At 48.8% G+C, this 26,783-nt stretch overlaps 1 protein-coding gene across 3 annotated transcripts; it reads right to left on the bottom strand.

Annotated features, from left to right (window-relative positions):
- Positions 1–5,056: 5,056 nt before the first annotated feature.
- TBC1D2 (TBC1 domain family member 2) lies at positions 5,057–26,644 on the bottom strand. Of its 3 annotated transcripts, none has more exons than XM_005432941.4 (16): positions 26,287–26,644; positions 25,935–26,135; positions 24,312–24,490; positions 22,147–22,649; positions 21,353–21,485; positions 20,331–20,469; positions 18,104–18,240; positions 17,315–17,502; positions 15,847–16,233; positions 14,919–15,029; positions 13,854–14,041; positions 12,188–12,658; positions 10,933–11,053; positions 7,859–8,044; positions 7,096–7,217; positions 5,057–6,385 (listed from the first exon to the last, which is right to left on the bottom strand). In XM_005432941.4, exons 4-16 carry the CDS (start codon positions 22,552–22,554, stop codon positions 6,184–6,186), a joined length of 2,793 nt encoding a protein of 930 aa, XP_005432998.2. In that variant the 5' UTR covers positions 22,555–22,649; positions 24,312–24,490; positions 25,935–26,135; positions 26,287–26,644; the 3' UTR covers positions 5,057–6,183. The 3 variants fall into 3 exon arrangements, with proteins under 3 accessions (XP_005432998.2, XP_027667461.2, XP_055555415.1); XM_027811660.2 differs by having other exon boundaries at positions 26,381–26,644; XM_055699440.1 differs by lacking the exon at positions 25,935–26,135 and having other exon boundaries at positions 26,381–26,644.
- Positions 26,645–26,783: the final 139 nt, after the last annotated feature.

Below are 26,783 nucleotides of genomic sequence, written 5' to 3'. Positions count from 1 at the left end.
GAAAGGAAAAGCAGGCCCTTCACAAAGGCAGTCCCACCAAATCCTTTGAGGGAGCTGAGCAGAATTCCAGAAACAACCAGAAGGCCCCAGGAGTGACCTCCATGCCTGGCTGCCAGGTGCCAGGCTTGGACAACTGAAGAGCATGAGACATAGCTCTTGAGAAGCACTGCCCATGGATGGAGTGCAGGAAGCAATCCAGCTGTGGACATGAATTGTGGCTGCTTGTGCAGCAGCTGTCCTGGACCCACCCTGCCTACAGGAACCAAAATGACTTCTGGAATCCCTCAGGACCCTTGCAGCACATGCTTACATCTTCACCATGGAGAGGTACAAGACAGGCTGGGTACCAATGCGCAGATGATCTCCAGTGCTTTCTTTCACACACACTGTGCTCCAGCCCTGATTGAGCTGTAGAAGGTTGTATGCAGGACTGACGAGGGGGACAAAGATGTCTTTGTCTGAGGTTATTGGTGGGAAACACTTCGGCTGCATGCAGCCCTGTCCACTGCAGGCACCCAACTATGCCAGCCCTGCACAAGTGCCGTTCCTCGGAGCTGTTTTAGGTGCTGACAAAGTGGATGGGTTTGCTGCCCATTCCCCTTTGCAATCTAAGACTGGGTGACTGGGACTGGTGCCTATACTGGGGCATCTTTGGTGACTAGGCTGAAATCTACTCTCTGTCTCCTTTCCTGGGACTTCTCAACAGGTCATCCAACACCACAGACCTGGATGACCAACTGCTGCTGACAGCCTATGTCCACGGAGGTTGCTTGTGGCAAAGAGCATCCCCGCACAACACTTGTCCTGCTGTACAAAAGGCCCCCAGCAGCCTCAAAGAAAACACCGCTGGTGCTTTCTGTTGGGATCCAATAGCAGAAGTTGGAGCAACATGCCCTGTAACTCTCTGTCATTCCACATCCTGAAATGCCAGAAATCTGGCCAGAGGCAGGTTAGCGTCACCTCTGGACATCTCTCCCCAGCCTGTGCAAATTAATGAAAAGGGGAAAGGTACCACTGCTGACGAGCAGAGTTTATTACATAGGAGAGCCTGACAGCAGCACAAACAAACACCACCACTGGCCCACTGCTAGGCAGAAACTGCGTGCAGCACTGCAGCCTGCAGCAAGCCACTGGGAAGAGCAGAGCCGGCACCTGTTGTGACTGCTCTGCTGTTGTATGAGCTACATCAGCGTGGACGCACTCATGACATCTGCAGCTATGGGCAAAGCACCTCCCACCTAGCTGGGGCAGCTCCCAGGGAGCAGGATCCTGCCTTGCAGGGAGCAGTGGCAGCAGCAGATGAGATGAGACAGAATGAAAACAGCTTTCTGCTTCATCCCAGCCTGCTGAGGACAAGGGGCCTGACATGCCCATGGTAGGTTTGGATGGAGCCACATGGAGGAAGCTGCTAATTAGTTATACCCTATTAGCATCATATTTAACAAGAACTTCCATAGTTCCTACCTCTCCTGGTGTTATTAGTTCCAGCCCTGCAAAGTCCAGTATCACTGACTGCGCCACGTGTATGGAGGCAGCTGGCAGGGAGAGGTAGGGTGGAGGCTGAGCCCACGCAACATCCACCAGCTTCAGGGGCTGATTAAAACACCATTGTGGTGGCAGTGTCAAAACTGGAAGTCTTTTCAGAGTCTGTGGCATCAGCATTCCCCCTCCATGTGCAAGAGCCTTTATCACATTGAAAAATGTTAAATTATTGGAATATGAAGCAAAAAATATCAGTTGGTTTTAATTTCCTTTTGGAACATTTCCTCCCTGCAAAATGCCTCCATAACCAATACTTCTGTACTAACAGAATCACTTTATAAAAGAAAAAAAATAAAGGCATTATTTTTAGCAGGGGGCTGTGATGTTGGGCTGACTCCTGATTTTTTCCCAAGGGACTTCTTTGAAATTTAATTTTACTACCTTGAATGTTGCCTGAAGTCTCAAAGCTTCCTACTAACTTGACACCAGAATGTGCCAAAGAGATTCTGTATCATGAAAAGTAAGCTTAAAACCAGAGCAAATACGGATCCACCAGCTGGAATCTGAAAATCAGATTTCGCACTTGGCAGGAAGCCGTCAGTTAGCAACAGGAAGAAATGGGGACTTTGTCTCAATGGCAGTGGACCATGCACCTACGGCAAGCATCAGGCTGCAGCGGGACAGGGGACCCCTCACCCTAAATGTGCTCGCCACGGTTAGCGGTACCTCCTCCTTCCACTGACTGACCTGGTGAGCTCTTTTCATCCCTGGAGAGCTCCTGGAGCAGAGCAGCAAGCACAGTGGGGACACATGGTCACGATGTAGCATCTCAGTGTGGCCCACAGCCTCTCACTGAACTTGAGGAAGGGGTTAAATTCCTCCTGAGGGCAGTAAATTACAACAGCTTCAGTGCCATGGCTCTGCTGTGGGAAAGTGGTTTGTCTTCGTGCACCTGTCATGTCCCTAGGCCAAACAGAGTGAATGTTCTGTAGAGGAGCTCTTAGGACTGAGAAATGGCTGGAGAAGTCCACGTTTTGGTTCAGGCCACCGAATTGAGCCCTTAAATGGGAAGAGAGCCAGCCCCAAGTCTGGTGTCTGCAATGGTGGCAGGAGGTTGCCCAGCCTTCGAGCTGGAACAGAAACTCAGAACTGCAAGGTAACTCCTGCTGCAGGGTGCTGTTGCTTCCCGCTCATGGGCAGTGCCTTGTCCCTTAGCTCTCTCCTTCACCCTGCATGAGAAGCTCAAGCTTGGGATAAACATTAACCCAACACAGAAACAACCTCCCCAGGAACGCCTTTTCCGGGGCCACGTGCCAGGGTGCAGGGGTGGATCAAGTGTCAATGCTGTGCAGTAGTAAGCTCTTGCATGCAAGGGCTTAGCCACAGCATGCAGAGGTAATGGTGGCTCAGACCAAAGATCCTTCCAGCCCAATACCACTCAGAGCCAAAAAGGGGGGAAGAAGGGACTCCTCCTAGCCTCTGCCTCTTTGGAGCTCAGGGACTTACGAAGCCAGCAGCGGCTTTCTGTGTGCTTGGCCACCCCCCACCAACTTGTCCTCTCAAAACCATATAAATGCTTGGTGGCTCCAAAGTCCTGCAGAAAGGTAATTACAGGTTAATTACACATTCTTGGGGGGCAGGAAATAGAGACCGTCCTTTTTAGGGTTGGAGCTGGTATCCCAAGGTTATATTAATGCAGAGACAGAAGGCTAAATTTAACAAGTAATGTTATGCATACAGCAAAATTCAGCAAAGGCTGACTCTGGGGTGGAAAGACACCTGTTTTATCCACAGGTGCCAGCACAGACAGAGGGACCTACTGGGCTGTACAACCAGGTCAAACTGTTTTCCAACCACAGCTGTTGGCCATGGCACCACAAATTATCTCTATGCAATTCACACAAGGGTAACTTCTGTCCAAAACACCCCCAGCACTGACGATACTCGCTGCAGGTCTTGCAGAGGCCTGAGGGACTGGCATAAGGCTATGCTAACCTCTGGGCCCAGCTGGCATCTTGTGACATCAGCTCAGCGCTTTTCAGTAGCCCTGAATTTTGTAGAGAGGAAGGGGAGTAGGGCCCATGAGGACATGCTAGCTTGGCTGCAAGGTGCAGATATTCCTGCATCCACCACATTTTAGTACAGAATGACCGCAGATGACTGGTTGGCAGCATGACCAGAGGAAATGGCCCTCAGTGAATACACATGTGGAGCAAAACAAAGAGCTGCTAAAGACAAAACAGGACAGAAATTTCTAACAATCCTGAGATGTCCCCCCCTTCAGATTTCAATTAAAAATTATTTTCAGAATTTCCCACTAAGGATAACACCTTGGTCCTCTTCCTCAGAAATTTTTTTTTTTTAATGGTTCATTATATACAACATAAACCAATGTTTATTTATATACTGTAGACATATATCAGGCTATGGTTTGGTCCCGTAATGCACATTTAAAATTACTTTTTAAAAAAATGTAAGGGCAGGATGGAAGAAAAGACTTTTAAGCTGTTTCAAAAGGCTCTAAGAAAAATACAATTGTAAGTATACTCCTAATTTCTATGGTCATGATTTAAAAGATAATGCCTTCCGAAAGTCCATAACAGTAAGTAAAAATCTGTATTGTGTGCACCCATGCACATAACAGTATGAGTAAATTAGGTTAGTGGTATCATCTGTAAGGAAAAACCTTCTGTCTTTTGAGCTTCTCCAGCTAGGTGGCATTATTTTAAAGCCAGTGCATTTTTTTGAGGTAAGACTCCAGTAACATCTTCTTGTCATCCCACACTTGGAATGTGTTCAGCTGTCAGTGACAACCAGTGGATCTACCTCACTCTTGCCCATCTATCCACTCTTTTCCAAAACCTCACGCCCACTTTGACTACTTCCATACTGTGTGGTTGGCCTCCACAGCTCTCTCCAAACTCAGACTTTTACAGTCCTCTGAAACTGGGTGATCTGTCCAGTTGCACCTAAGGCAGAGTTGAGGCAGACCACATGTCTCAGGTGAACAGAGGTTGGTGCTGTTTCCACTAGAGTCTTTGACCTTGGCTACAGCCCACCTGGCTGAGAACAGTACGGGCTATGAATGCTTCTTTTCCCTTCCTATGCAAGCACTAATGACTTTGTACCACAAGATGTTTAAAGGTGGCATCATCCACTGGACAAATGGGTTTGGGTTCAAGGTCAGTCTCAACCCACAGAGCAGAGTCCCGCTTACAGCAGGGTCTGCTGCATGCTGTCAGTGCCAGCGCTGTGGGTACAGCTGGAATAAAGCACTGCTCAGCAGCAAAGCCAGGCAGCAGGATCTGGCACCATGTTAGGGAAAAGCAGTTGTATTTATCTAAAGCACTGGCCTCATCCTGTGCCTGTGGAGGACTGAGCTGCACAGGCAGGGCATACAGCCCAGGGGACGGGAGAGCCTGGCAGGAGGCAGGGGAGAAGGCTGTCAGGCCCCATTCCCAAAGGTAGGCAGGGCATCTCTGTCTGCTAGACCCATGGAGGCTAGCTCCTTGGTTCAGGGGAAATTAGTATTTTTTCTAAAGAATATCAAGGCATCTTTTGTAACCCAGTCCAAGTGGTTTGCAGGTTCACCTCCAGAGTGCCACACTCCATGGGTCAAACACTTTCAGTATTAGACACTCCTAAAGAAAAGTCCTCCTCCCTCCCACTATGAACAGGAGACAGAAACAGGGATATCAACAGAGAAACCCAGCACAGGAGGAGCATAACTGTGAGGCAGAGAGAGATGGCCACACACTCATCCTGGCCAAGTGTGAGGCAATCAGAAGACCCAGATGTCCCCAGTCATCAAAGTCTCCATAACATTAGGCCCTGCCTGCACACAGGCTGCAGTTGGTTGCACACCAAGACGAGAGCTCCTCTATGGAGCAAACTCACCCCTGGAAGGCACTGTGTTGCCAGGGCCAGGCCAACCCAATAGATGGCTCTGGTCAAAGCTAAACAGAGGAGAGGCAGCTCCCAGTATTTCCCAGACAGGTAGGGAGACATATCTTGTGCTCCCATGGACTTCCACGGGAACCAAACTAAACTGGAGAAGCAACTCTGCTCTCCCACAACCCATTTCACTTGTCCCAGCCTGAGTCTCATGGGAAGATGTCATCCAGCTCCCAGGACTTCCTCAGGCCCAGCACTCATCTGGAGACACTGTCGTGACTCAGTGACTACAGTGTTACACTCATATTCTTCTAGCAGCCTAGCCACTGGTGGCACCATGCCTTCAAAGAGCAGGTTTTCTTTCTGACCAATTCAGAATCTTTAGGAATGAGGGAGTGCTCTCAGTTCATTATTTACAGTAATTTTACTTATAGATAAAGGTGTCTTTCAAGCCCCCATCAGAAAAGGTAGAAAAGCTCTGCCTAGCTGGGTCTTTGGCACCATGTCAACTTCTGTCATGGTACCAAAACTGAGATTTCCTATGGACCTTCAGCTGTTATCCTGAACCGCACAGCACGGGGAGGCCTTAACAGGGAGAAACACAGAAGAGGATAAAACTCCTTTGACACCCTTCAATCCATTACAAAGTCTGGCTTGGTCCCCAAATGGTCTTGTACATACATCTTTGCTGTGTGGGGCAGATGAACTCCTGCTGTGACCACCTCTCCCCCTCTGCTCCATCTCTTAAAGACAGTTGCTGTTGAAGACCTGCAAGGCAGAAGAAAGTGACGAGGAACTCTGTTTTCATTAAATCTCTTCTTCCTCTTCACTGGCAACCTCCTGCAGGTCCTGAGGCCTCTGCTCTGCTCTCTCTTTTACATAGGCTGCCTTGATCTGTTCCAGCTCACACAGTTCTGTTTCCAGCTCTTCTCTGTGCACTGACCGCCGGTTCCTCAGCAGTTTCATGGGGAAAGGGTTTAAGTCATTGAAGGCAATGTTCATCAGCTTCCTACAATGGCAAAGACAGGTCTGGTGAACCAATTTACTGGCTGGTAACAGATGGCAACAGATACAGCAAGTGCATCCCGGTGTAGGCAAACAGTAGGGCCTCAGATTTCAGCTCTCTGAGCTCTGAAGTCACCAAGCAGCAGAGGAATCATAGGTAATTCCTTCTCACATAAACACCAACCCACACACTTCAAACAGCCTTACACTACACCACCTTTTAAGGTACCAGCGTGCAGCCACCAGTCGGGAAAGGGTGGATCACGTGCCGGTGGATCACATGCCGATTCTTATGGCCCCTGGGGGAGCAATACCCGCGGGGTATTAAAAGTTATGCTCTTCTGATGACAGAGATCTTCCTCTCAGATACATGTTGCCATTAGAAGTTCTCAGTAGTGCTGTGCTGCCAAACACTCCAACTACAGCTGAGAGAAACCCAGGAAGTGGCAACACAAGTTTCAGCTGCTGCAAAGAGGAGGCTGGCCCAGACTTTGTGACTTGCTCTGCTGTAGAATGCCTTTGCCCGAGCCAAAAAGACTTTAAGTAACACCACGAAGGGAAAGTAAAAACATAACAAACCAATCTGTGTCCCACAGACCTGCCAACATGCGTGCATCTCTTTTAACAGACTGGTCACAACTCTTTTCAGGCTGACCTAACAGGCAAGCAAGTACAAGCCCAGAATGGAAGGCTGCCTACAACCCACAGTCTTACCTGCCATCCATGATCATTCTTGTGAAAAAGCGTAGGTACTGGTAGATCTCCACACTGTCATGAATTCTTAGGATTTCTTCCTCATTGTATTTAAAAATAGCAAGAGCGTAGCGGAAAATCACCTGGAGGGTTGAAAGGTATAGGCAGTTGAGGGACCAGGCTCTTCTGGAATAAAACATGGGGTGGGGCACACAGCACTGCAGTACAGGCTGGACACTGGGCTTCTCCTCCTCTCAACAGGCTGTGTTAGGGCAGGCCTAAAGAAGCACAGAGCTAGTCCCAAGAGAATAACCATCTGCAAGCTGATTTACAACCCCAGAGCATACCAGATCCTCCAAAAGGACCCCACAGGGATTTCACAAAGGTTTTCCAGTTCTTCCTTATGCACAGGATCAAGGCAAGTCTCACATTTTCAGATACTAACTCTCTGCCTATCTTCTGCGCCCTGTATCGGTCATACTCTCAGCTGCGTCCAGGTCACAGAGCAGAAAACACCACAGCCTGTCAGACAGCTGTTCCATAGCAGGACTACCTGCTAAAAAGTGCCAGGGATACTGCGCACAGCATCAGGGACAAAATCTGCCTACCGGCAGCAAGTACGCAGACAACCCAGAGGCTGGGAGGCATCAGTCCTGCCAACAAACAGGCAGGATGGGACAAGAGGCTCAACCCTTCATCTCTTCAATACGTGTGTATGTTCATGGCCCTGCCGTCACATCACAGAGGTGGCGCAGATGGGAGGAAGACCTAGACTGAGTCGCACCTTAGTTCCCTCATACAGGAAGGCATCCCACACTCGCAGGAGGATGTCGCTGACCAGGCTGTCCACAAAGACCACCAGAAACCAGTTGAAGGTGATGAGTGAGACATCAATATGATACTGCTCAAAATGAGCCATGAGGCGAGGCAGCTTCTCCGACAGGAAGTCTTTGAAGACTCTCTGATCTACCTAAAGTCGACAAAAAAGAAAACAATGAAGTCCTGGTCAAGAGTAGTACTGTTGTTGGAGGAGAAGAAATGGTGCAACAGGACAGTGGCTGACTCTTCCCAGCTCTTCAAAATTACTGAGCTCTGTATGTGGACACTGTACCCAGTGCAAGTGTGGAGCTGAAACAGGGTCAAGATACATCTCAGAGGATCATATTCCTTTCCAGCCTCAAAGCCAAGAGGGAAAATGCTGCTACCTCTTCCTGCATCAATCTTACTAGGATTTTCTGTGGTGTCACAAGCATCCAGTCAAATGACCGGGATGAAAAGCTGCCCAGGTCTGAATGACTGCAGTGGTCCAGCAAAATAAACACCTAGAATCTCTCTGACTTGCAAGCAGGACCTGATCTTCTCACACAGCTTCTCTTTGTGGTCAGAGTACTGTCTGTGCTCTGCTCCTAGTTGCATGAGACACAGAAATGCAGTTGGTGACATCCTTGACCAGGTTTATTAAGGCATCATCTCAGGAAAGCCAAGGCTTTAGGAGGGGAAGTGCTAAGGAGCAAGATCATGGTTAGGTCTTCCCCTAAGCTATATCATGGTCATACCAGCTCCACGCAGCGCTACAGGCTGGGGCAGAGCGGCTGGAAAGTGCCTGGTGGGAAAGGGCCTGGGGGTGCTGGGTGACGGCCGGGTTAGGGATGTGGTTTAGTGATGGACTTGGCAGTGCTGAGTTAACAGCTGGACTTGATAACCTCAAAAGTCTTTTCCAACCTCAACGATTCTATGATACTATCACACTACTGCCCAAACTGTGTCAGCTTACTTAGCTGTGGCCCAGTGGTATAAATCAGATGAGGTGATATGCTTGGTCTTTAAAATCTGCAAGAACTAAAACAGGGGTCCTCAAACTACTGCCCGCAGGCCAGATACAGCCCCCCCAAGGTCCTCAATTCAGCCCCTGGTATTTACAGACCCCCCACCCCCCCTGCCGGGGTTTGGGGGTGGGAAACCAAGCAGCCGCAGATGGCTGCCTGCCACTGCATCTGCGCCGGCCCCCTGGTTAAACAGTTTGAGGACCCCTGAGCTAAACCTTAAGTTTTGCAGCCAACTCAGAGCTTTCACTTTATCAAACCAACCCACAAAGCATCACCCTAGGCCTTCCTTTTTATGTGGGTCTTGCCTAGACTTCCAGAGATCAACCACAAGGTCAGAAAGTCTTTCTAAAAAAGGCTCCCTCAGCTAACAGTCTTTTCTCACGGAATGTAGGGGAGCCTCTGTGTCTTCAGACTCCCATGTTTACCCTGTCAATCACTATTTTTCAAGTATTGAGCACTGCCTATAAAATCTCACAGCTAACACTACCTGCTCTGGATAGGCATTTTGCAATTTGCACAGTGATTTGGCTGCTTCCCCAGTCTGTGGGTTGACCTCTCCACCAGCACACAAGTCAACCAATTCAGTGTAGCCCCTCTCAGCTACTGATGCTTGTAGCCTCATGTATTGTGGGCCCACAGATACAACACCCTTCTCCCTGGAAGGACCACACACAATAAAGACACGAGGGTGTCCTAGCTTTGGCTGGGATAGAGTTAGTTTTCTTCTTGGTAGCTGGTACAGTGCTGTTCCAGATTTAGGATGAGAATAATGTTGCTAACACGCCGACGTTTTAGTTGTTGCTAAGTAGTGCTTACTCCAAATCAAGGACTTTTCAGTTTCCCATGCCCTGCCAGTGAGTGGGTGCACAAGAAGCTGGGAGGGAGCAGGGCCAGCACAGTTGACCCCAGCTAGCCAGAGGGATATGCCATACCATAGAACATCATGCTCAGTATGATGTGGGGAGCTGGCTGGGAGCTGCCCATCACTGCTGGGGGACTGGCTGGGCATTGGTCAGCACATGGTGAGCAATTGTACTGTGCATCACTTGGGTTTTTTTTCCCTTGGGTTTTATTCCTCTCTCTCTCTTGCTCTCTCTTTTTCATTACTATTCTTATCCTGATTATTTCATTTCAATTACTAAACTCTTCTTATGTCAACCCATGAGTTTCACCCTCTTTTCCCCACCGATTCCCCTCCCCATCCCACCAGGGGGGAGGGGAGTGAGCAAGCGGCTTCATGGTACTTAAGTTGCTGGCTGGGGTTAAAGAATGACAAAAACTCACGGCCAGGCTCACCAGACTGGGCACTGCTCACAGACTGGGTCATATGGGCACGATTACTATTCCATTGAACTAAATGAGATTTATTTTGGCTCTGTGTTTGCCTGGGAGGATGAAGTATTTCTAATATAAGACAACACATCCTGAAAACCTTGAAATGTAGTAACTTTGAACCAGGAGGGTATATTACTCACAGAGCAACATTTTACATCAAATGGTCAGAAGTTTTTCTGATCTGCAGAGAACTGCAAAGCCACAACACACACTGTATTTGATCACAAACTGAGGCAAGCACACTGCATGTAAACATCTCTGTATTTTCTTCCATCTGCATGTGGCACTGAAAAGACAGGGTGCAGTTTCCAAAGAAACATCTGAAGGGCTGTAGAATGGTGCCTTCTTCATATTTGGTTCTACAGGTGTTGGAGTTTGCTGCTTCACCTCTACTAGGCCCTCCTTAAAATAAGTAACTGTGCAGTTAATGGGCACTTTCCTTCTGACTAACCTGACCGCAGTGATTACTCTGGAGTGCTCCCCTGTTTCCTAGCACTGCAGATCAGTTTTGCTGCTCCTGTGTGTACAGTTTCATACCCTCAAGTCTACAACACTTCTGCAATGGAAAGGATTGCAAAGTGGTGGTATCACTGTCCTGTGAGAAAGCAAACACACTGCAAGCTGCTTGCTTTCTTTTAAACTTTTACTGTAAATCACTGTATCAGGGTCCAAAGAGATGTGAGGGTACTCAGCTCACCTGTGATGTTATCAGTGTGTCACTGTAGTAGTCTGCTGGCATTATGTTCTCCACAATATGGACCAGGCACCAGAAAGCAAATTCCTCATCTTCCAGGACCAGTAGGGCAACAGCTGCCAATCTGTGATGGACAAGACATGTTGAGGCAATGAAACATAGGCCAGCACAAGAACTGGAGAATCCAAGACTTCTCTTGAAATGTCCGTAACTCCATGAGTGTCCAACAGATCAAATGTGGCAGAACAGTTGGTCAGAGAAGCAAGTCATCTGTTCTGCATGTTCCTGAAGGAACCATGGGCCTGTGATTTTCTTTCCCATGTGCCTCCACCAGCAAACAGGAAGCATCAAGCACACAGGTGTGACAAAGACAGGCTCCTCGCTAATGGGTTGTTCTATAGATCTGCTAAAGTTAGCAGTGTGCTGATTTTGGCTATTTCAATACAAGAGCTCGCTCAGAGATAGTCTATATTATGTGACATAACTCACCTTCCCATGCATTCTTCTACAGCCCTTACCCCCTTCAGCTCTGACTTACCCCCTTTCAGCCAGACTGGAAAGATGATACCTAATATTAAGGGCTCTCTAGAGTGGCAAATGTCTTTCTGAAGACCATCCAAAGAAAAACAGGAATAGCTTACATAAGCTTTCCTCATGTGAAAAGGTCCAACTGGAAATTTCCTTCTTGCAGCTAGCACCCACTGCCTCTTTTACTTGACGACACAGTTCTAAGAAGTCTGGTTTTATCTTTCTTATAAGTCTTCTTTGGGAAGGAAAAGCAGCTTTTAGATTCCCTGAACCTTCTCCAGACAGAATGACCCCAGTTTCCTCAGCCTCTTCTCATGTCATTTGCTGCAATTCTCTCAACTCTTAACACTTCCCAACATGTCCTCCAACTCTTCTCAGCAAAAAGTAGAATCATGAGGGTGTTCTTCTGCTGAGCACATTAAGACTTAGAAATTCAGCCCCAGCCTCATGCTGTTATTCTGGGAGTGCCTCACTCTGCCTCCTGTAGCTGCTCCTTACTATTCTGTAACTATGGAGATGCCGAGCAAGTGCATCCTGTTGCTTGCTTGATCCCAGCAACGACATGGGGTGAAAAAAGACACCACATGCAGAATTCCACAAAAAAATACCTAGAGCCAGGAAAGAACTCTAGAGGGGCAGGAGTCTGGGGCTACTTGAGACAAAGCCTAGAGTATGTGTCTACACCTTCTCAGCGCTATCCCATGAAGAAGCAGTATACCTGGTTCCTCACCTGTTCAGTCCCTGGCAGTATCCAATGGCAGGATTGTGCCAGGAGAATGCCAGCAAAACCCTCCGGAGCTTGGGGATGAGCTGGGAAGTGGGAGAGGAAAAATATTTGTTGTTGGTCAGTGTGCGGGGCAGGTCAAGCTCAATCTGGCGGCAGGCAGGGTGCTCGGTGCTCTTGCTCTGCCGTAACAGCCGCTGGTAGTGGTCAGGCAGATGACTGCAGTGCCGGCTGACAATCCATCTCCAGACCCGTTGCCGATGCTCCACTGGAATGCCACTTCGGATCAGGCTCTTCAGCTCTGCAGAGGGGCTCAGCTCTCCAACACTGTTCCACTTGTCACGGAGGGGCTTCTCCACTACTTCCTGGCTCCGCAGATTGTTGGACTTTATCTCCAGGGCCTGGATTTTGGCCAGAAGCTTCCAGTCCTCAACTTCATAGTCTGGTACAGTCATAAACCCATACTCATCGTACTCACTGGAAGGACACAAGGCAGAAGTTAGTTCAAAGGAAAGTGCTGGTACCAGTGTCAAGCGTCATTCACTGCCTGGGGCCATACCAACTACAGCCTGCTGCCAGGTCCCTGTCACCCACGCCAGACCACAGGTAGTCCTCCTTCACCTGTCTGGTAGCTGCATGGGAAAGCCTGCCATGCCCACTGTCTCAGAGCCTTGAAGACAGAGAAGAGTCTGCAGCAATGGCATACACACACATTACTCGAGTGTAACTTTGCTCTGAGCTACAGCCCAACCTCATCAGACCACTCTCACCTCACCTGCTCCCCTGCCCCCAAGGGAGTAGCTAGCGCAACTTGTGTACCTTCTCCCTAACATGTCCTAGTGTGAGGTAGTTCTGTAGGAAGGGACTGCAAAGCCTTTGGGGCATCAGACCAAAGAACAGAGATCCGCAGTCCCTTCTGATGTCTCCCCTGTACACAACACAAATCTCCTACTGACTGGAAGACATGAGGAGCACTGACAGTACAGCTCATTGAGGGTTTGTGCACCATCAGTCCACAGGCTGGGATACTTGTAAGTTAACATTATATTATTGACAGAAAAACCAAGCGTGGCCTTGGGGTCTCATCTCCAAAGCCACCCAGAGAACCTGTGAATCTGACCAACCAGATGAAATAGAACTGCTACAGAACTGGGGCACTGACTGGCCAGGAAAGCATAAACACAAACGCAACAACACCAGCAGCACTCATGGCAAGGCTCTCTGGAGGTCTCCAGTCCAGCTACCCTTCACTGGCAGGATTTTCCCCAGCACCAGAACAGGGCAACAGTGGCTTTGTGTGGCTGGGACTAGAAAACCCCAAAGGATGGAGATCCCCTGCCTCCCAGGTGACATCCTCTCCTACAGAAGGAATTTATCCTCATGTCCATTGTTTACTTCCCAGGCACATCATGGCTATAGGTCACTTGTCATACTGTCTGCCACTGTCAAGAAAACTTTACCTGTACTGTCTTCAACTTCCCCTTCCTACAGTGATACGCTGCTAACAGATACTCGTGGTCTCCACACCACCAACCTAAACCAGCCTCCACTCCTAAGTTATGGCTCTGAGTCCCTGCTATAGAAATGTCCCCAGATCTTTCTTGCCTGCACGTTCCCCTCCATGGCCAGACTCCTACAAGGGTGTGAATATTCCCATGCTCTTGCCTCTCACCTTACAGGATTCAGATTAAAACCTTCTTCTGCTTCTTCCTTCACATCCCACTGGAGTGCTTCCTGGATGAGGTTCCTCACCAACTCAGCATGGGAGCTAGGCAGCCCAGGCACAGCCTCCTGCAGCTTCCGCAAGACTGTCAGGTATTTGCTCTCCATCTGGCAGTTTCGTGCTTGCAGGCAGGCACACTGATGGGGAAACAAGAAGGAACGGGCTGGCTCATTGATGGTTCTTCCTGTGTTGCCACTGCTCTCTACTGACCTGGTCTACACATAAGGTGAAGACTCCAGAACAGCAAAGCCCCAGAAAACACATCCAGAAGTCTTCTATAGTCAGTAGAATTGTAGCCATGAATGAGTCACTGTGGTCTATGAACAAGCACAAGCTGCAGTAGCTAGCATGCAACAGAAGTTGCTTATTGAGTGGGAGACATACTACACCATCACTCACCTTAGGCAGACCACACCTTAAAACCCAGGGAAGTAAAATCCAGGGAAAACCCACAAAACAAATGCTAGCACACACCACCAGCCTGGGGAAGCAGTTCAGGACAAGAAGGTAGGATTACACAACTCTGAAAGTAACCAGGTTATGCACACTTACAAGGCTAGAAATAAAAACAGAGCTTAAGAAAACATAAGAACCCTGATCTAGCTGCAGGACTGAGGGTGCTGCCACCTGGCAGTGCCAAGCCTGGTAGAGAAATCAAGACTAGGTGAAGCCAGGGCTTAGTCTGCCAGCTCTCAAGAAAATGTTCTGATTCCCTACACAGTGTTGTTTTTTCATTTGTATCCAAAAGCATAGCTGAAGTGCAGAAATCTGGGTTAAGTTTCAGCACTCTTAAGACTGAGGTTTGCAAGTATTTTGCTTTTATTGAAGAATGAAAACGATCGTATCTAATTTGGGACCAAAACAAAGCAGAAAAAAAGATCTTAAAAACTAAAAAAACACATTGGGAAGAAGGCTTTTTCCTGGTGCATTTTGGACCAAGATCCATCCCAGTGCTGACTTTGGAAAGAAATTAGTAACAGTTCTCACCAAGGAAAAAAAGTAATTTTGCCTTACCTTCATCAGAAGGGCTTTTTCATTCTCAGCAACGCTTGTCCAGAGTCGAGTAACTTGGTGAATCTCTGAGTTGAGAAATTGGTTCTGGGTTTTGTATGCATCAATATCATCCTGCCACAAAGCAAAACAGACACACAAGGAGAATTTCTGAGGGGCTTGGAGTCCTCTCCGAGTTCAGGAACTCAGGGCAAGAAAATATTTCAATAATTTTATGCTCTGGGGAGAAGACAAGACTGCCCAGGACAAATATTTCCTACCAAGGAAATCAAGGCACAACATTAAATAGGAGTGTCATATGTAGACAAGACACTTGAAAAAGCTAAGTGCGCTGCCTGTACATGCTTTGAAAACAGTCATCAAGGTGACATAAAGCTAGAGAAGCACCTAAACAAAATGAAGAAAATACATGTTTTGTTCTATTTTTAAAAAAACTGACACAAATCTCAGCCCCATGGGCAGCAGCAAAAACAAGCACTCTCCCACAATGCAGTAAGTGGCTCTTTTGACAGTTCTCCATCCCACACTAACTGGTCATTATAACTGTGCATATAGTGGCACACAACAGGCTGGATTTGAAAGAACCAGGGTGTATTGGGAAACTGTTTGCAAGAGGGAAACACAGAGGAGCAAAGGTAGTGAAGGCAGCAAATGAGACTGCACCTGTGAAACAAAAGAAGAGCAAAGAAAGAGGCAGGCACTGAATGGTGACACCAAGTCAAACAAGCTCTGAGATGAAGCTGAAACTGACCCAGATGCTTTTAAGTGCCTTACTGCTATCAGGAGAGGCCCTTCCAGCCTGCCTCTAGTTTGGAGGCAGATGGAGCAACTAGCAGAAGTATATTCTGTGCTTCCCACAGAGAACACCCTCCCACCAAACCAGAGGGCACAGAAATGGAAGCCTCCAAATGACCTGTGCAGTCCCACAAACCTTGAGGTGCTCAATCTCCTCCTGCTGCTTATACAATGTCTCTGCAGTGATAGTGTTGGCTTCTTGCAATGAGTCAGAGAGCTCTCTGGCCATCTGCTCTGTCAAGGCCATGATGACTTCCTGTTTGGCATGGTTCTTCTCCATTAGAAGCTGCACATGCTCCTTGAGTTCCTGGATGTGGCTGTCTCTCAGAGCCAGTACCTGCTCCAGCTCCTTCTTTTCTTGCTCAAGAGCTTCCAGTCGACTGGTGAGATCTGCAATTTGTCTCACTTTGTGACGCACCAGCTCCAGCCTGTCCTTATCTTCTGCTGCAGTGAGATACATGTTAGATACTCGCTTCTCCTGCTGGGCTGCCTCCAGAGCTTTATGGAGAAGTTTAACCAGCTCCTGAAAAGGGAATGCAAAGCCATCACATCACAGTGCTGCCCAGACAGCACAGATCCAACCAGTAATGGGTGAACAGTGAAAAGTCCTCAGGATCTTAAAACTGACTCCTTTAGAAGCAAAACCAAATGCAGCAACCTTGAAATCACAGTGCCTCCCCAAATAGAGAAGTTCTGCTTTCAGGGCTGAGCGCGGAAGATCTCTGCAGCAGGCCACAGGTGACATGACTCAAGGTGGATTGCTAACAGACAACCTGCTGCTCACACAGTCTGAATTCTGGCTTTTCTACAGTCATCATTCTTGGGAGGCCCACCATAGACCAGAGAAAATGGAGATCTGGTCTAGCCCTGTGGTGAAATGGGAGGGAGGGAAATAATGCAGTCTGCATCTGTCTCTAGTACCAGAAGATAGTAGAGTCCTCCCTCTCTCCATCCCACATGAAGCTTACCCCAGCAACATGATGCTGATTCAGGCTCTGCCATCTCAGCCATTTAAGGAAGCCAATCAAGGATGCAAATGACTGCCCACACTGGGACCTGGCTCTCCTGCCTCTTCTGCTGGAAGAGCTATCAGCATCATTAGTGGAAAGCCTGGCATTGTTCTATGCCTTTCAAGAAGAACAGTACCATCCAGGAGAGACAGCCCTTGCCGTGACCCATGCATTGACTTCTACAGTCAAATCACCTCTTAATGGGGGATCACTGTTTGAAAAGAATGACCTGCTGTTAACAGTATAACTCAACCTGGCAGTTCCTGCCGGTGTCACGGTACTTATTCAGGACTCCACTTCGTACTTTGACTAATACAGATGCACAAGCAAGACACCTGCAGAGCACACTTGGATTTGTTTTACCTCTTTTCTAGCCCATTTGCTAGCTGCACTTCTGATGACTGAAGGACAACTCATTCTCCCTTGTGCGGGGCACAATCAGGCACATACAAACGGGCAACACCAGCAGCTCCAGCTGGTCCCCAGTGAGTGTCTGCCGAGTACTTCTCAGACTAACACCAAAATATAAGGCAGTCACTGTGACCAGTCTCAGGGCCCTGACCTTAGCAACAGCAGACTCTCTGCCACACTCACCTTCTGTGACTTGACTTCCTCTGTAAGTGTCAGGATTTGTTGTTGCAGGACACTCACTTTATCCATTGGGTTCCTCTCCCTAGACAGTTCTTCGTGCAAGCCTGGGAAGCCACTGTTCATCCACCTGGCTTTCCTAACCCAGTTCAGCCTGGGCTCCATCCTCCCATCCTGCGGGGTCCCCTCCTTAACTGAAGGGAAATAGGATTAATTTACACAGAACTGGGTTGCTACTATGGACTCCTGAGTCTTACTGTGGCAGGACTCAGAACATTTCAGTAGAGAAGACTGACACACAGGACAAGGAAAATCAGCCTGCTGGGATCCACAAGGCTGAAGCAGACCATAGGGATCAGCCATAGGTACCCCAGAATAAAGCCATGATGGTACCTGTTAACCCACCACTGCCCATCTATCCTGCACACAGCAAATGCAAGTTACCACCATGAACAGGTAACTTCCCAGTCATGGAGTGGAGCTGCTGAGTTTAGCCTGTGACCGTGCAGCAATTTAACATCTATCTCAAAGAAATACCTGTATGGACTGGCACCATGGATCGTATTTTTGGCTCTGCAGAAGGTTCCAGAGGTAGGAGACAGACAAATGCAGCCTGAAGCAGAGCCAAAGGAGTCAGTCTTATGCCAACAACACAGGAAGGGAACTGAGACAATGTGACAGAGTTTTCACGTCCCATAACAACTGGTCACCCTCTTCCTGCCTTTCCTGATAAGTCTGACTCCCTGCTAGAAGCCCTCATACTCAGACCAGCTCACACAGCCAAGAAACAGGCACCTGCACACCCTGCCTCCATCTCTGCTTCTTGTTCTTCATCCAGGTTCTCAGGATGCTCCTGGAATTCACTGAAGTTGAAGACATGTCCATTGTTCCCCCAGAGCTGCTTGGAGCCACAGATATTGTAGACAGTGTTTCTGAAACAAGAAGAGATAAAGACAGCCTAGCGAACAGAAGTCATGATCACTGCAGTCAGTGCATATTCAAACTATTCCCTGCCTCAGTTCTCCTCATATCCCACCCCTCTTCCCAAAACGTATCTCCTTCATGCACTCAAAAAATTAACTGTTCACAGCACTGGTGGATCTGAGGGAAACCAGGCTGTAACTGGTGTAAATCAGGAAGGTGCCACAAAATCAGTACCAGCATAGCAATGTAGATCTTTCCCCACATGCCTGAGCCCTGTTACGTACAAAGCAGGCTGGACAGAGGGATTAAAGGTAACAGCAGACCAACACATCCCTCCTTTCCTTCCCTCTCTCCTTCTCTCCTTCCCTTCCTCCTTCTCTCCCTTTCCTTAGCACACAGCAGAAATCCTTAGGTGCCAAGAAAAGCTCAGCTACTCCAGCACAGCCAAAACTGCCACAGTGATCGCATCCGAAGCAGCCACAGGTCCTGTGCTCCAAACCCCATTTAATAATCTTGCCATTACAAACTCAACAGACTTCGATGCAGTACAAGATTCAGGAACAAAACTGAAGTCAGACCTAGAACCAGTTTGTCACAACTCCTGCTGTTGAATATTATCAGGAGCACTAAGAGATGACTATACAGCATCATGCAGAACCACAAATGCACAAGTATTTTCTGTAAAACCTACACAAGAAAGTGAGACAGTTGCCACTCTATACATGTCTTTTCCTTTCTCTTCCTGTGTTTTCCATCACCTAAAAGAAAACAAGCCTCTTGTTTTGAGGTCCACAAAAGACTCAGTGTCAGCACCTTCCTAACTGTAAATGAAGTTGGCATTTAGATATTGTTCTCCTTTTGCCTTGCTTCTTTAAGGCTTCACAGCAGAAGATCAGACATTTCTGACCTCAGAGAACATATTGGCATATAAGATCAGCAGATCTTCATACCCTGTAGTCTGCAGTTGGCACTCACCCAGTGTAACTTTTCTGCTTTTCTCTACCCCATGCTGCACTCTGGTTTTCCTCTGAGACAGCAGCAGAGGAGCCAAGCAGAACCTGGCTGAAATCAGACAGGATACTCTCACTAAGACCCAGCCTGACAGTGACAGAGCCTGAACAAATGTTCACAGAACAAGGGGAGCAATACAGTTTGAAGCTGAAAAGAAGCAATTGTTATTCAAGCTAGCAAAAGCAAGGCTGGGGAGTGGGGAGGAAATATTACCATATTATTTTTAATAAAGTGAGGCAGAGAGAATGCATAGCCTGCAAAATAGTACCGCTGACTCTGATCCTCTTTGGTCCCATGGGGGATCTTTCTTCCTATCAGCGTAAGATTGTAGTGACAAGAGTAGTAGTAAAAAACTATAGCCAACCTCCCCACTGGAAACATCTGGCAAGTGTCAAGCTACCTACCACACTCTGTTGCAACTTACACATTTTTGGTTATATGTTAATAAGTGACTAGGACACACTTAAGGAGATATTGATGGGGTTGTCTTTGTGCAACTGTAACTGCCTGAGGCTTGTAACTTGTAGCCCTGATCAAGCTACACATTGCAACTGCAGATATCGGGCACAGTGGGAATACTCACATACTACGAACTCAGCAAGGAGTAACAAACTGTGCGGTGTTGGGCCGTATTACAGGCTATAGGCCTTTTGCTTGGAGTTCCTGCTTTCGAGAGTGCACTACATTCAAGGTCCTTTGAAACCACTGGGAAGTGCTACTGACCTTCTGTCACTAGCCTACAGAGTACAGCTCAACCTGCCCATGTGCCTTTCCAAGAGCAACATGCAGATGCATTGGGTAGGGATGCAAATCACTACCTACACTGAAGAAATTTTAACCAAGCCCTAGGTCTGCCACTAGGATCTTTGCCAAGAGAGCTAGGTGATGTGAAATGCATTGGAACAGGTGGATGTAAAAGACCCTCTGGCAGGAATTTTACTTTCACCTGGAATATCCTTCAAAAAGCGGCTTCATAGTTCCTCCTCCTAGGCAAGAGTACCATTTCACAAAATACATGACAGGCAAGGAAGGCACAAAGTGGCAGGCCAGCATGGCAACCGCACTGCAGCTCTCCTCACGCACTTACTGTATCTCTGTCCAAGGGTGCTTAAGGGAGATGTTCTGCAAAGCAGTAGATGTTTGGGGTGCAGGCAAAGACGCTGCCTTTAAACCCACTGTTTCTGTTGGCGTTTTCACCAGAGGCAGAAAGTCATCATTGTCAGCATCTGTGTAAAAACAAACCAGGACACAGAAACAAGTGAGCAAGACAGAATTCCATTAGACTTCAGCTCCTTCATGTAACTTGAGAGTCACAACATTTTATTACAGGTATACGTTCCATGTTCAAGTGGCCAGTTGTAACAAGGACAGCACAGCATGTTTCCTTAGTTTTAGGTCAAATTACGGAAGGTTCCATGTGCAAATAGAGTCATCTATTCAAGGGCAATCAAGTGACTTCAACCATTTGTATATGACAGTAACTAACTGTAAACAATCAAAACGTAAACTGCCTAAAAGGATAAGGAAGGGAGCTGGTGCTGTTCTTTTCCCCATTCCAAACATGTTTCGCAGCTTTAATGTGTAGATTACACTCCACAAACACAGTTTGCTACCTGTACTGCCTGCTGTAGCAAAATGCCAAGGCACCCAGAACCTTTTAGATCAGACACTTACTAGTGGGTTATTTGCTTCAAACAAAATGTGCATCTAGTCATAACTAAACAGGTGGACACCCTGCTTGTGCCCTCCCCTGATCCACTGGTAGGAATGCACGTCTTCATCCTACCACCACTGAAAAAAAAGTTGCTTGCTCTAAATTTCACAGACCTCGCAAGAGGAAGGGGATATACCAAATGTGCTCACTTCACATGCATGAGGAAAATCAAGAGAATTCATGATCACAAGATACCTGAGCATCTCCAACCACTTGCTGTGCATTAGGAGACAGCCCATTCATGTTCACCCATAATAAAGCCAGAAGCTCCAGACATTGACCAACCATTGATAGTTGGCACCTGCATTTAAAAACCTGGCCAAAACCTCTTCCCACTTACCATTCATCACTGGGGGGCTGAAAGCAGAAGAAAGACTGATATACGCAACACCTACTTGTTCTGCCAGCCAGAGGTTCATTCACAAGTTGGGAGCTGCCCACAGGAAATCTGTTCTGAGTGCTGCAAAATTCCCAACGCCTCATTTGGAGCTGCTGCAGCCAGTACATCATTGCCTGTTTGCTGATTGCCTGACATAACACAAAACAGGAAGGGGAGGGGAGTAATCTCACCAGCATGAGACACGTCCTGAAGGGGGGACCACCACTTCGCTGCACAAGTCAGCAGAAATAAAGGCCAGCTGTGTCAATCCTATGCTATATCCTCTGGTCCTAACACTGATTTGAGAGGACTGAGTAAATCTTCAGCACGGCCTTAGTAACAGAACCTTAGTGGATCGCTGACCTCATTTTAAACATTTCTTTGTTTACTATGTTCCAAGGCTAAGCAGAAATGTCACAATCATTTTAGCCAGGAGTCACGCACAAGGCTTTTTAATAGCAATTTTCACAGAGATAAAAATCTAGCAAAGGTTCCTGCTGGAGCAACCTTTTTAGACAGAGAAGCTCATTTCTGTTTAGCAATTTACATATGGACTGAAGGACTCCTCAATGATTTTAATGTAACACCCAGTTCAGCTTTTACTCCTATTCTGTTAAAACAACAACCATCTCACAGGTAATGGAGTCTCAGTTTTGTCAGAACAGTGCAAGTAATTTAGGTCCAAATGGTAACAGTCCAGACCGGGAGGACTAAAGTGAAACTCAAGCTAAAAAGTATCTTAGCAGAGATGTGTCTGTCCTGATTGGGAATGTTTCATAACAGCCCCCAAAAGAAGATGCTGCCCCTTACCTTCAAAGTAAAAACTCTGCTTGGTGTTCTGATCTCAAAAACCCCTTCCCCATTTTCCATCTTGCAGTCAAAGCTGGCGCTGGAGAGATCAATGGACCCCAAAGGGTTGATGTCCTGTGCAGTTCTGTAGTATAGCAAATGACATTTGGTTTCATCATAAAAGAACCAGCGAGACTTCCAGGTTTTGATTGGTCCCTTGATGCCCAGTTTGTTCAAATAGCCACAAAGTTTTTTTCTGGATGTTTCTTTGCGGGGCTTCAGCTGCGCATTTTCCAGTTCTTGGGAAGAGGAAAGCACGTCTTTCTCTTTTGCTGAGGCTCCATTGCTGCTGTTATTGTCCAGATTTGACTCCACTAAATTACCTGGAGCAGCAAGGGGACAAGCTCTGCTTTCTGGTCCTTTTTTCATCTCTTTCAGGAAATACACTCAGAACCGGATTGAAATGGGAAATTCTCTAGGTAAATAAGTAACAGCAGATCCTGACTATACCATCATTACAGAACCTGCAGCAAATTAAAAAGAAGGAATAAGTTCACATCTGGCATATGGAACAAAACATTCCAAAGCTTTCAAACCCCCCAGCTAAGGTCTCTGACTTGTATCTTTGGTCACTGCTCCCTGCCTTCCTTGGCTCAGATGACCTCTATGTATGTTTTTTCCCTTTTCCATCCCTAAAATTAGCCTGGACTAGCAGTCAAGAAGCAGTACCACAACCTCTTGGGTGAAAAATAAGTACAGTCTATGGGCATACCAAATCAATATCATATCCAGGACATCTGAAGCCACAGACAACAGTGTTAAGTAAAAGCTGCAGAAAACATGGCAAGATAACAAGCTCAGCTGGGGGTACATACTTGGGGTCAAGGGATCTCAGGTAAGTGTATGCTGGCATTTCCGCTCAGTGTTCAGCTAATATTTTAAACCATGGTGCCTGGAGAAAAACCCAACCTTATGCAGATCCTCATAAATCATTTGTGTTACTTGAGGACTGCTGTTAAAAAATCTGCATGCCCTGTTAGGTCTCCGTCCAGTAGGCCTCATATGATGGATTATGCACCAGAGAAGGTAATTCTGTGATCCTTGCAAAAGAGATCTGGTTGCTCAGTGGCCAAAGTAACCTGCTGGGTTCCCAAGAGAAAAATAAGGCTGGAAGGGATCTGTGGAGATCTCTAGACCAACTTCCCTCCCAAAGAAGGGGCCAACTTCAAAGCCATAGCCAGCTGCTCAGGTCCACATTCAGATGAATTTTGATCATATGCAAGAATGGCAATTCTGGCACATTTCTGGGTATTTTTTAAAGTGCTTAACCGCATGGCAGAAGCAAGTTTTTGCTCAGAGCTGCAGACACCCATGGCCCTTGTATAAAGAAAGCTAAGAACACTCAAAAAAAATCTGCAAATAATTTTTTGCATTTTTTCTTAAGTAAAAACATGGTTTAAAAATCAATAAATGGAAAGACTACCAGAGGCTTCAGTTCAGACACTAACATATCTGAAGCAAGTGCATAAGCAAATAAATTGTTGCAGTGTTAAGTTAGTGGGAATCCAACTGCAGACACTAAACTACTGAACACAACAGCCAGCTGTGTGACAACAAGTTTATGGACATTAATACAGTGGAGCACACAGAGATGTTGCCCAAGCTCATGCTCTTAGGAATGACTCAGCCTCGTGACTGAAAGAATCTTGGCTATCCTAGTGCTGGCTGAGCCCCATCACATTTATTGTTCAGACAACCGTAGATGAATGTTCACTCTTTTTGGAAAGCTGCTGAACTTCTTTTAGTTCACTCCCCCTGACACCATGGATCCTGCTGCTGAACGCATTCACAAGTGTCTGAAACAAGCGCCCTTCACGAAGGTGCTGCCTCAGCTAAGCTTCTGAAACACCCAAAAGCTTCACTTTCAGGCTAGTTTTGTTTGACGCAAGGAACCATCATGAGGAAGAAGATGCAGTCTCAAGTCTCCCTAAAAAAACCCTTGGGCTTTTATGGCTGTAGTAACATAAGGTCCTCCTGTACCATCTGAAGACTCCATCACACTTCTACCTCTTGCTAGTATGATGGTCCTTGGACATCCTGTGAACAGGATCAAATAAGCATTTTGGATTCAAGCACAAAGTTATATGGAGTCACGTCAGCTTTGCATTTCAAAGAAGAGATCTCACCTCCTTAAGAGAAGCAGAGAGATGCCCCTGGGAAGTCACAGCCTGCCGGCATCTGCTGGCACAGTGCTACCGCTGCAGGCGCTGCCAAGCAGGTAACCACAGCCTCCAAAACAAATCCAACAGCAACGCAAGAGAGACTTCTGCCTCAGGTTTCTTTCGGTTGAGTTGCTGCCTGGGAACTGCATGAAACACGGATTATTTAGCTGAAAGCAGCCTCTGACGCTGAATCATCGATAAAACGAGAAGATCAGGGTGAACCCCGCAGAAACCTTTACGGACTGCTGGTGTGAGCGGCAGAAGGAGCCCCCCTGCCGCCCCCACCCCCCCTTCCCCCGCCTCCCAGCCCAGCTGCGCAGCGCCAGCCCGCAGGCGAACGCTGCCGGCGCCTGGCACAGGGCAGCGCTGCCCGGCGCGCCGCGACCGGACCCTGGCACCGCCCAGCCCGGGGCGGGCGGGCAGCGGGGGCCGTCCGGGCCGGTGGCCGGAGGACGGCTTGCGGCGGGGGAGTGGTGCGCGGGTCCCACAGCCCCGACAGCCGCTACCTGCTGCGGCCGCACGGGCTGCAGCGGCCCCGCACCGAGCTCCCACGGCGGCGCGGCGCTGCCCGGGGGGCGGCGGGACGGGGCCGCGGCAGGAGCCGTGCCGGGCGGGGGGCGGCGGCTGCAGCGACGCGGGAAGAAAGGAAAAGGAAAAGGAAAAGGGCCGTTTCAGCCGGGTAACGACAAGGAAATGATTCATCAGACTGACGGGGCACGCTGAAAGCAAGCCCAGAGAGGGGCAGTTCACGGGCTGGAGGGGAGCAGCAAGGGCCCACCTGCTAGCAGGGGTGCACCCCAGGCCTGCAAAAACACTGGGGCAGCGGATGTGGACACGCTGGTCACCAGATCCCAAGTGCGAGAAACGGGTCTCTGCAGTCAGCTGGGGCAAATGGGGTAAGGCAAACACATCTCACACGGTAAAAATGGTGGCACCGCAGGAGATTGGTGGCCAGTAGGATCAAGCCAGGCCAAAGGGTCTAAACTGACCTTTGAAAAAGCCTCAGAAAGAGGTACTGCAAGGAACAGGGGTGTCAGAGACTGCCCTAAGCCAGCAGCACAGGTCTCCAGGAGCGCAGGGGGACAGGGCACACAGCTCTGCCAGGCTCACACCCTCTCCGGCAGCTGCCTCTCCTCCTGCCGGTGCTGCCAGGCCCTGCTGGGCTGGGCTTGGTGGCCACTGGGCTGGCCTGAGAACGCACTTCTTACACCCTGTCCCCAGGATAAGGTGTCTATATGGCTTTGACTTTCTCTGCGTGCAGTGGTAGTTCAGCCTTGATGGTATGACCATTCCGCTGGTCTTGGGAAACCCCTCTGAGTTTAGCCAACATTGCAGAGTTTTTATCACCAACTTTAGCCAACTGTAGTACCGGAGCAGCAAGAAGCAAAAGTTTACGGATGTCCAGTGGCTCATCCTTCCACTGGCCTAAGCTCCCAAACTGCAGTGCACATGAAACTGATTACAGCACACAAACACTACACATTTCTGTAGCCAAAACCAGTTTGACCCAAAGTCACCTTACACAGCAGCCAGCCATTACACTGGATCAGCTCCACTAGGCAAATGTGGAAAGCGTGAAGGCTATACCTGTGGATGCATGAAGAAGTCCTCCTCTCCTCTGAAGCCTGAACTGCCTTCTCCTCCCTCTCGGCTACAGCTGGAGGGAGATGACCAAGTGTGGTAAAAAGGGTGGTATCAGGGCAGCACTGGGCTGTCTATGTGTAGGCTGCCCTGGAAGAACCTCAGAAGTCCCATGTGGAGTTCCTCAACTGGTCCACACCAGCACAGCTGCAAAACAACCATCCCGCTCCCAGTGTTACCTTACACCCCGGCAGTGGCACAGCCCCACACAGCCACACAGGGAAGTGAGAGCCGGTGAAGGAGCCGGAGCACCGCAGCCCCACGCAGCCCCAGAGCCAGCACGTGCTGCACGACTCACGAAGGGGACGGTGGCTGCAGGACCAGCATCAAAGGTGGTGCAGGAGGAGCACGGGACACCGCCTGCTCCACGAGGATCTGACAGGGGTAGATACCTGCCAGCCCCTCGCCGCACACACAGCAGGCCTGCCAGCGGCTCGGGCAGGGGCCCAGCAGACCTGGCGGGAGCAGCAGGCGACAGCGATCTGCACCAACACGGGCGGCACTGCCGGGCACAGCACTGCCAGCAGCAGTGCCTCCCGACCCCAGCCCGCACCAGGGAGGCTCTGATACCTCCAGGACCCGCTGAGGAGTGTTTGACGCAAACCCGCGGCACAACGCGGGAGATGGCGGCCGCCGGGCCCAGGAGCTCCGGGCCCAGAAGCCCCGCCCGGCGCGCCCAGGAGCCCCGCCCCCCGCCCGGCGCGCCCAGGAGCCCCGCCCCCCGCCCGGCGCTCCGCCGGCCCCGCGCATGCGCCCCCCGCGCAGCGAGCCCGCGCCGCCGGGCTGCCCCCGCGC

The sequence above is a fragment of the Falco cherrug genome, chromosome Z (assembly GCF_023634085.1).
Source record: "Falco cherrug isolate bFalChe1 chromosome Z, bFalChe1.pri, whole genome shotgun sequence".
NCBI classification, from domain to species: Eukaryota; Metazoa; Chordata; class Aves; order Falconiformes; family Falconidae; genus Falco; species Falco cherrug.
Note: the sequence above shows the minus strand (reverse complement) of the source record. Positions and strands in the feature narration are given on the sequence as shown.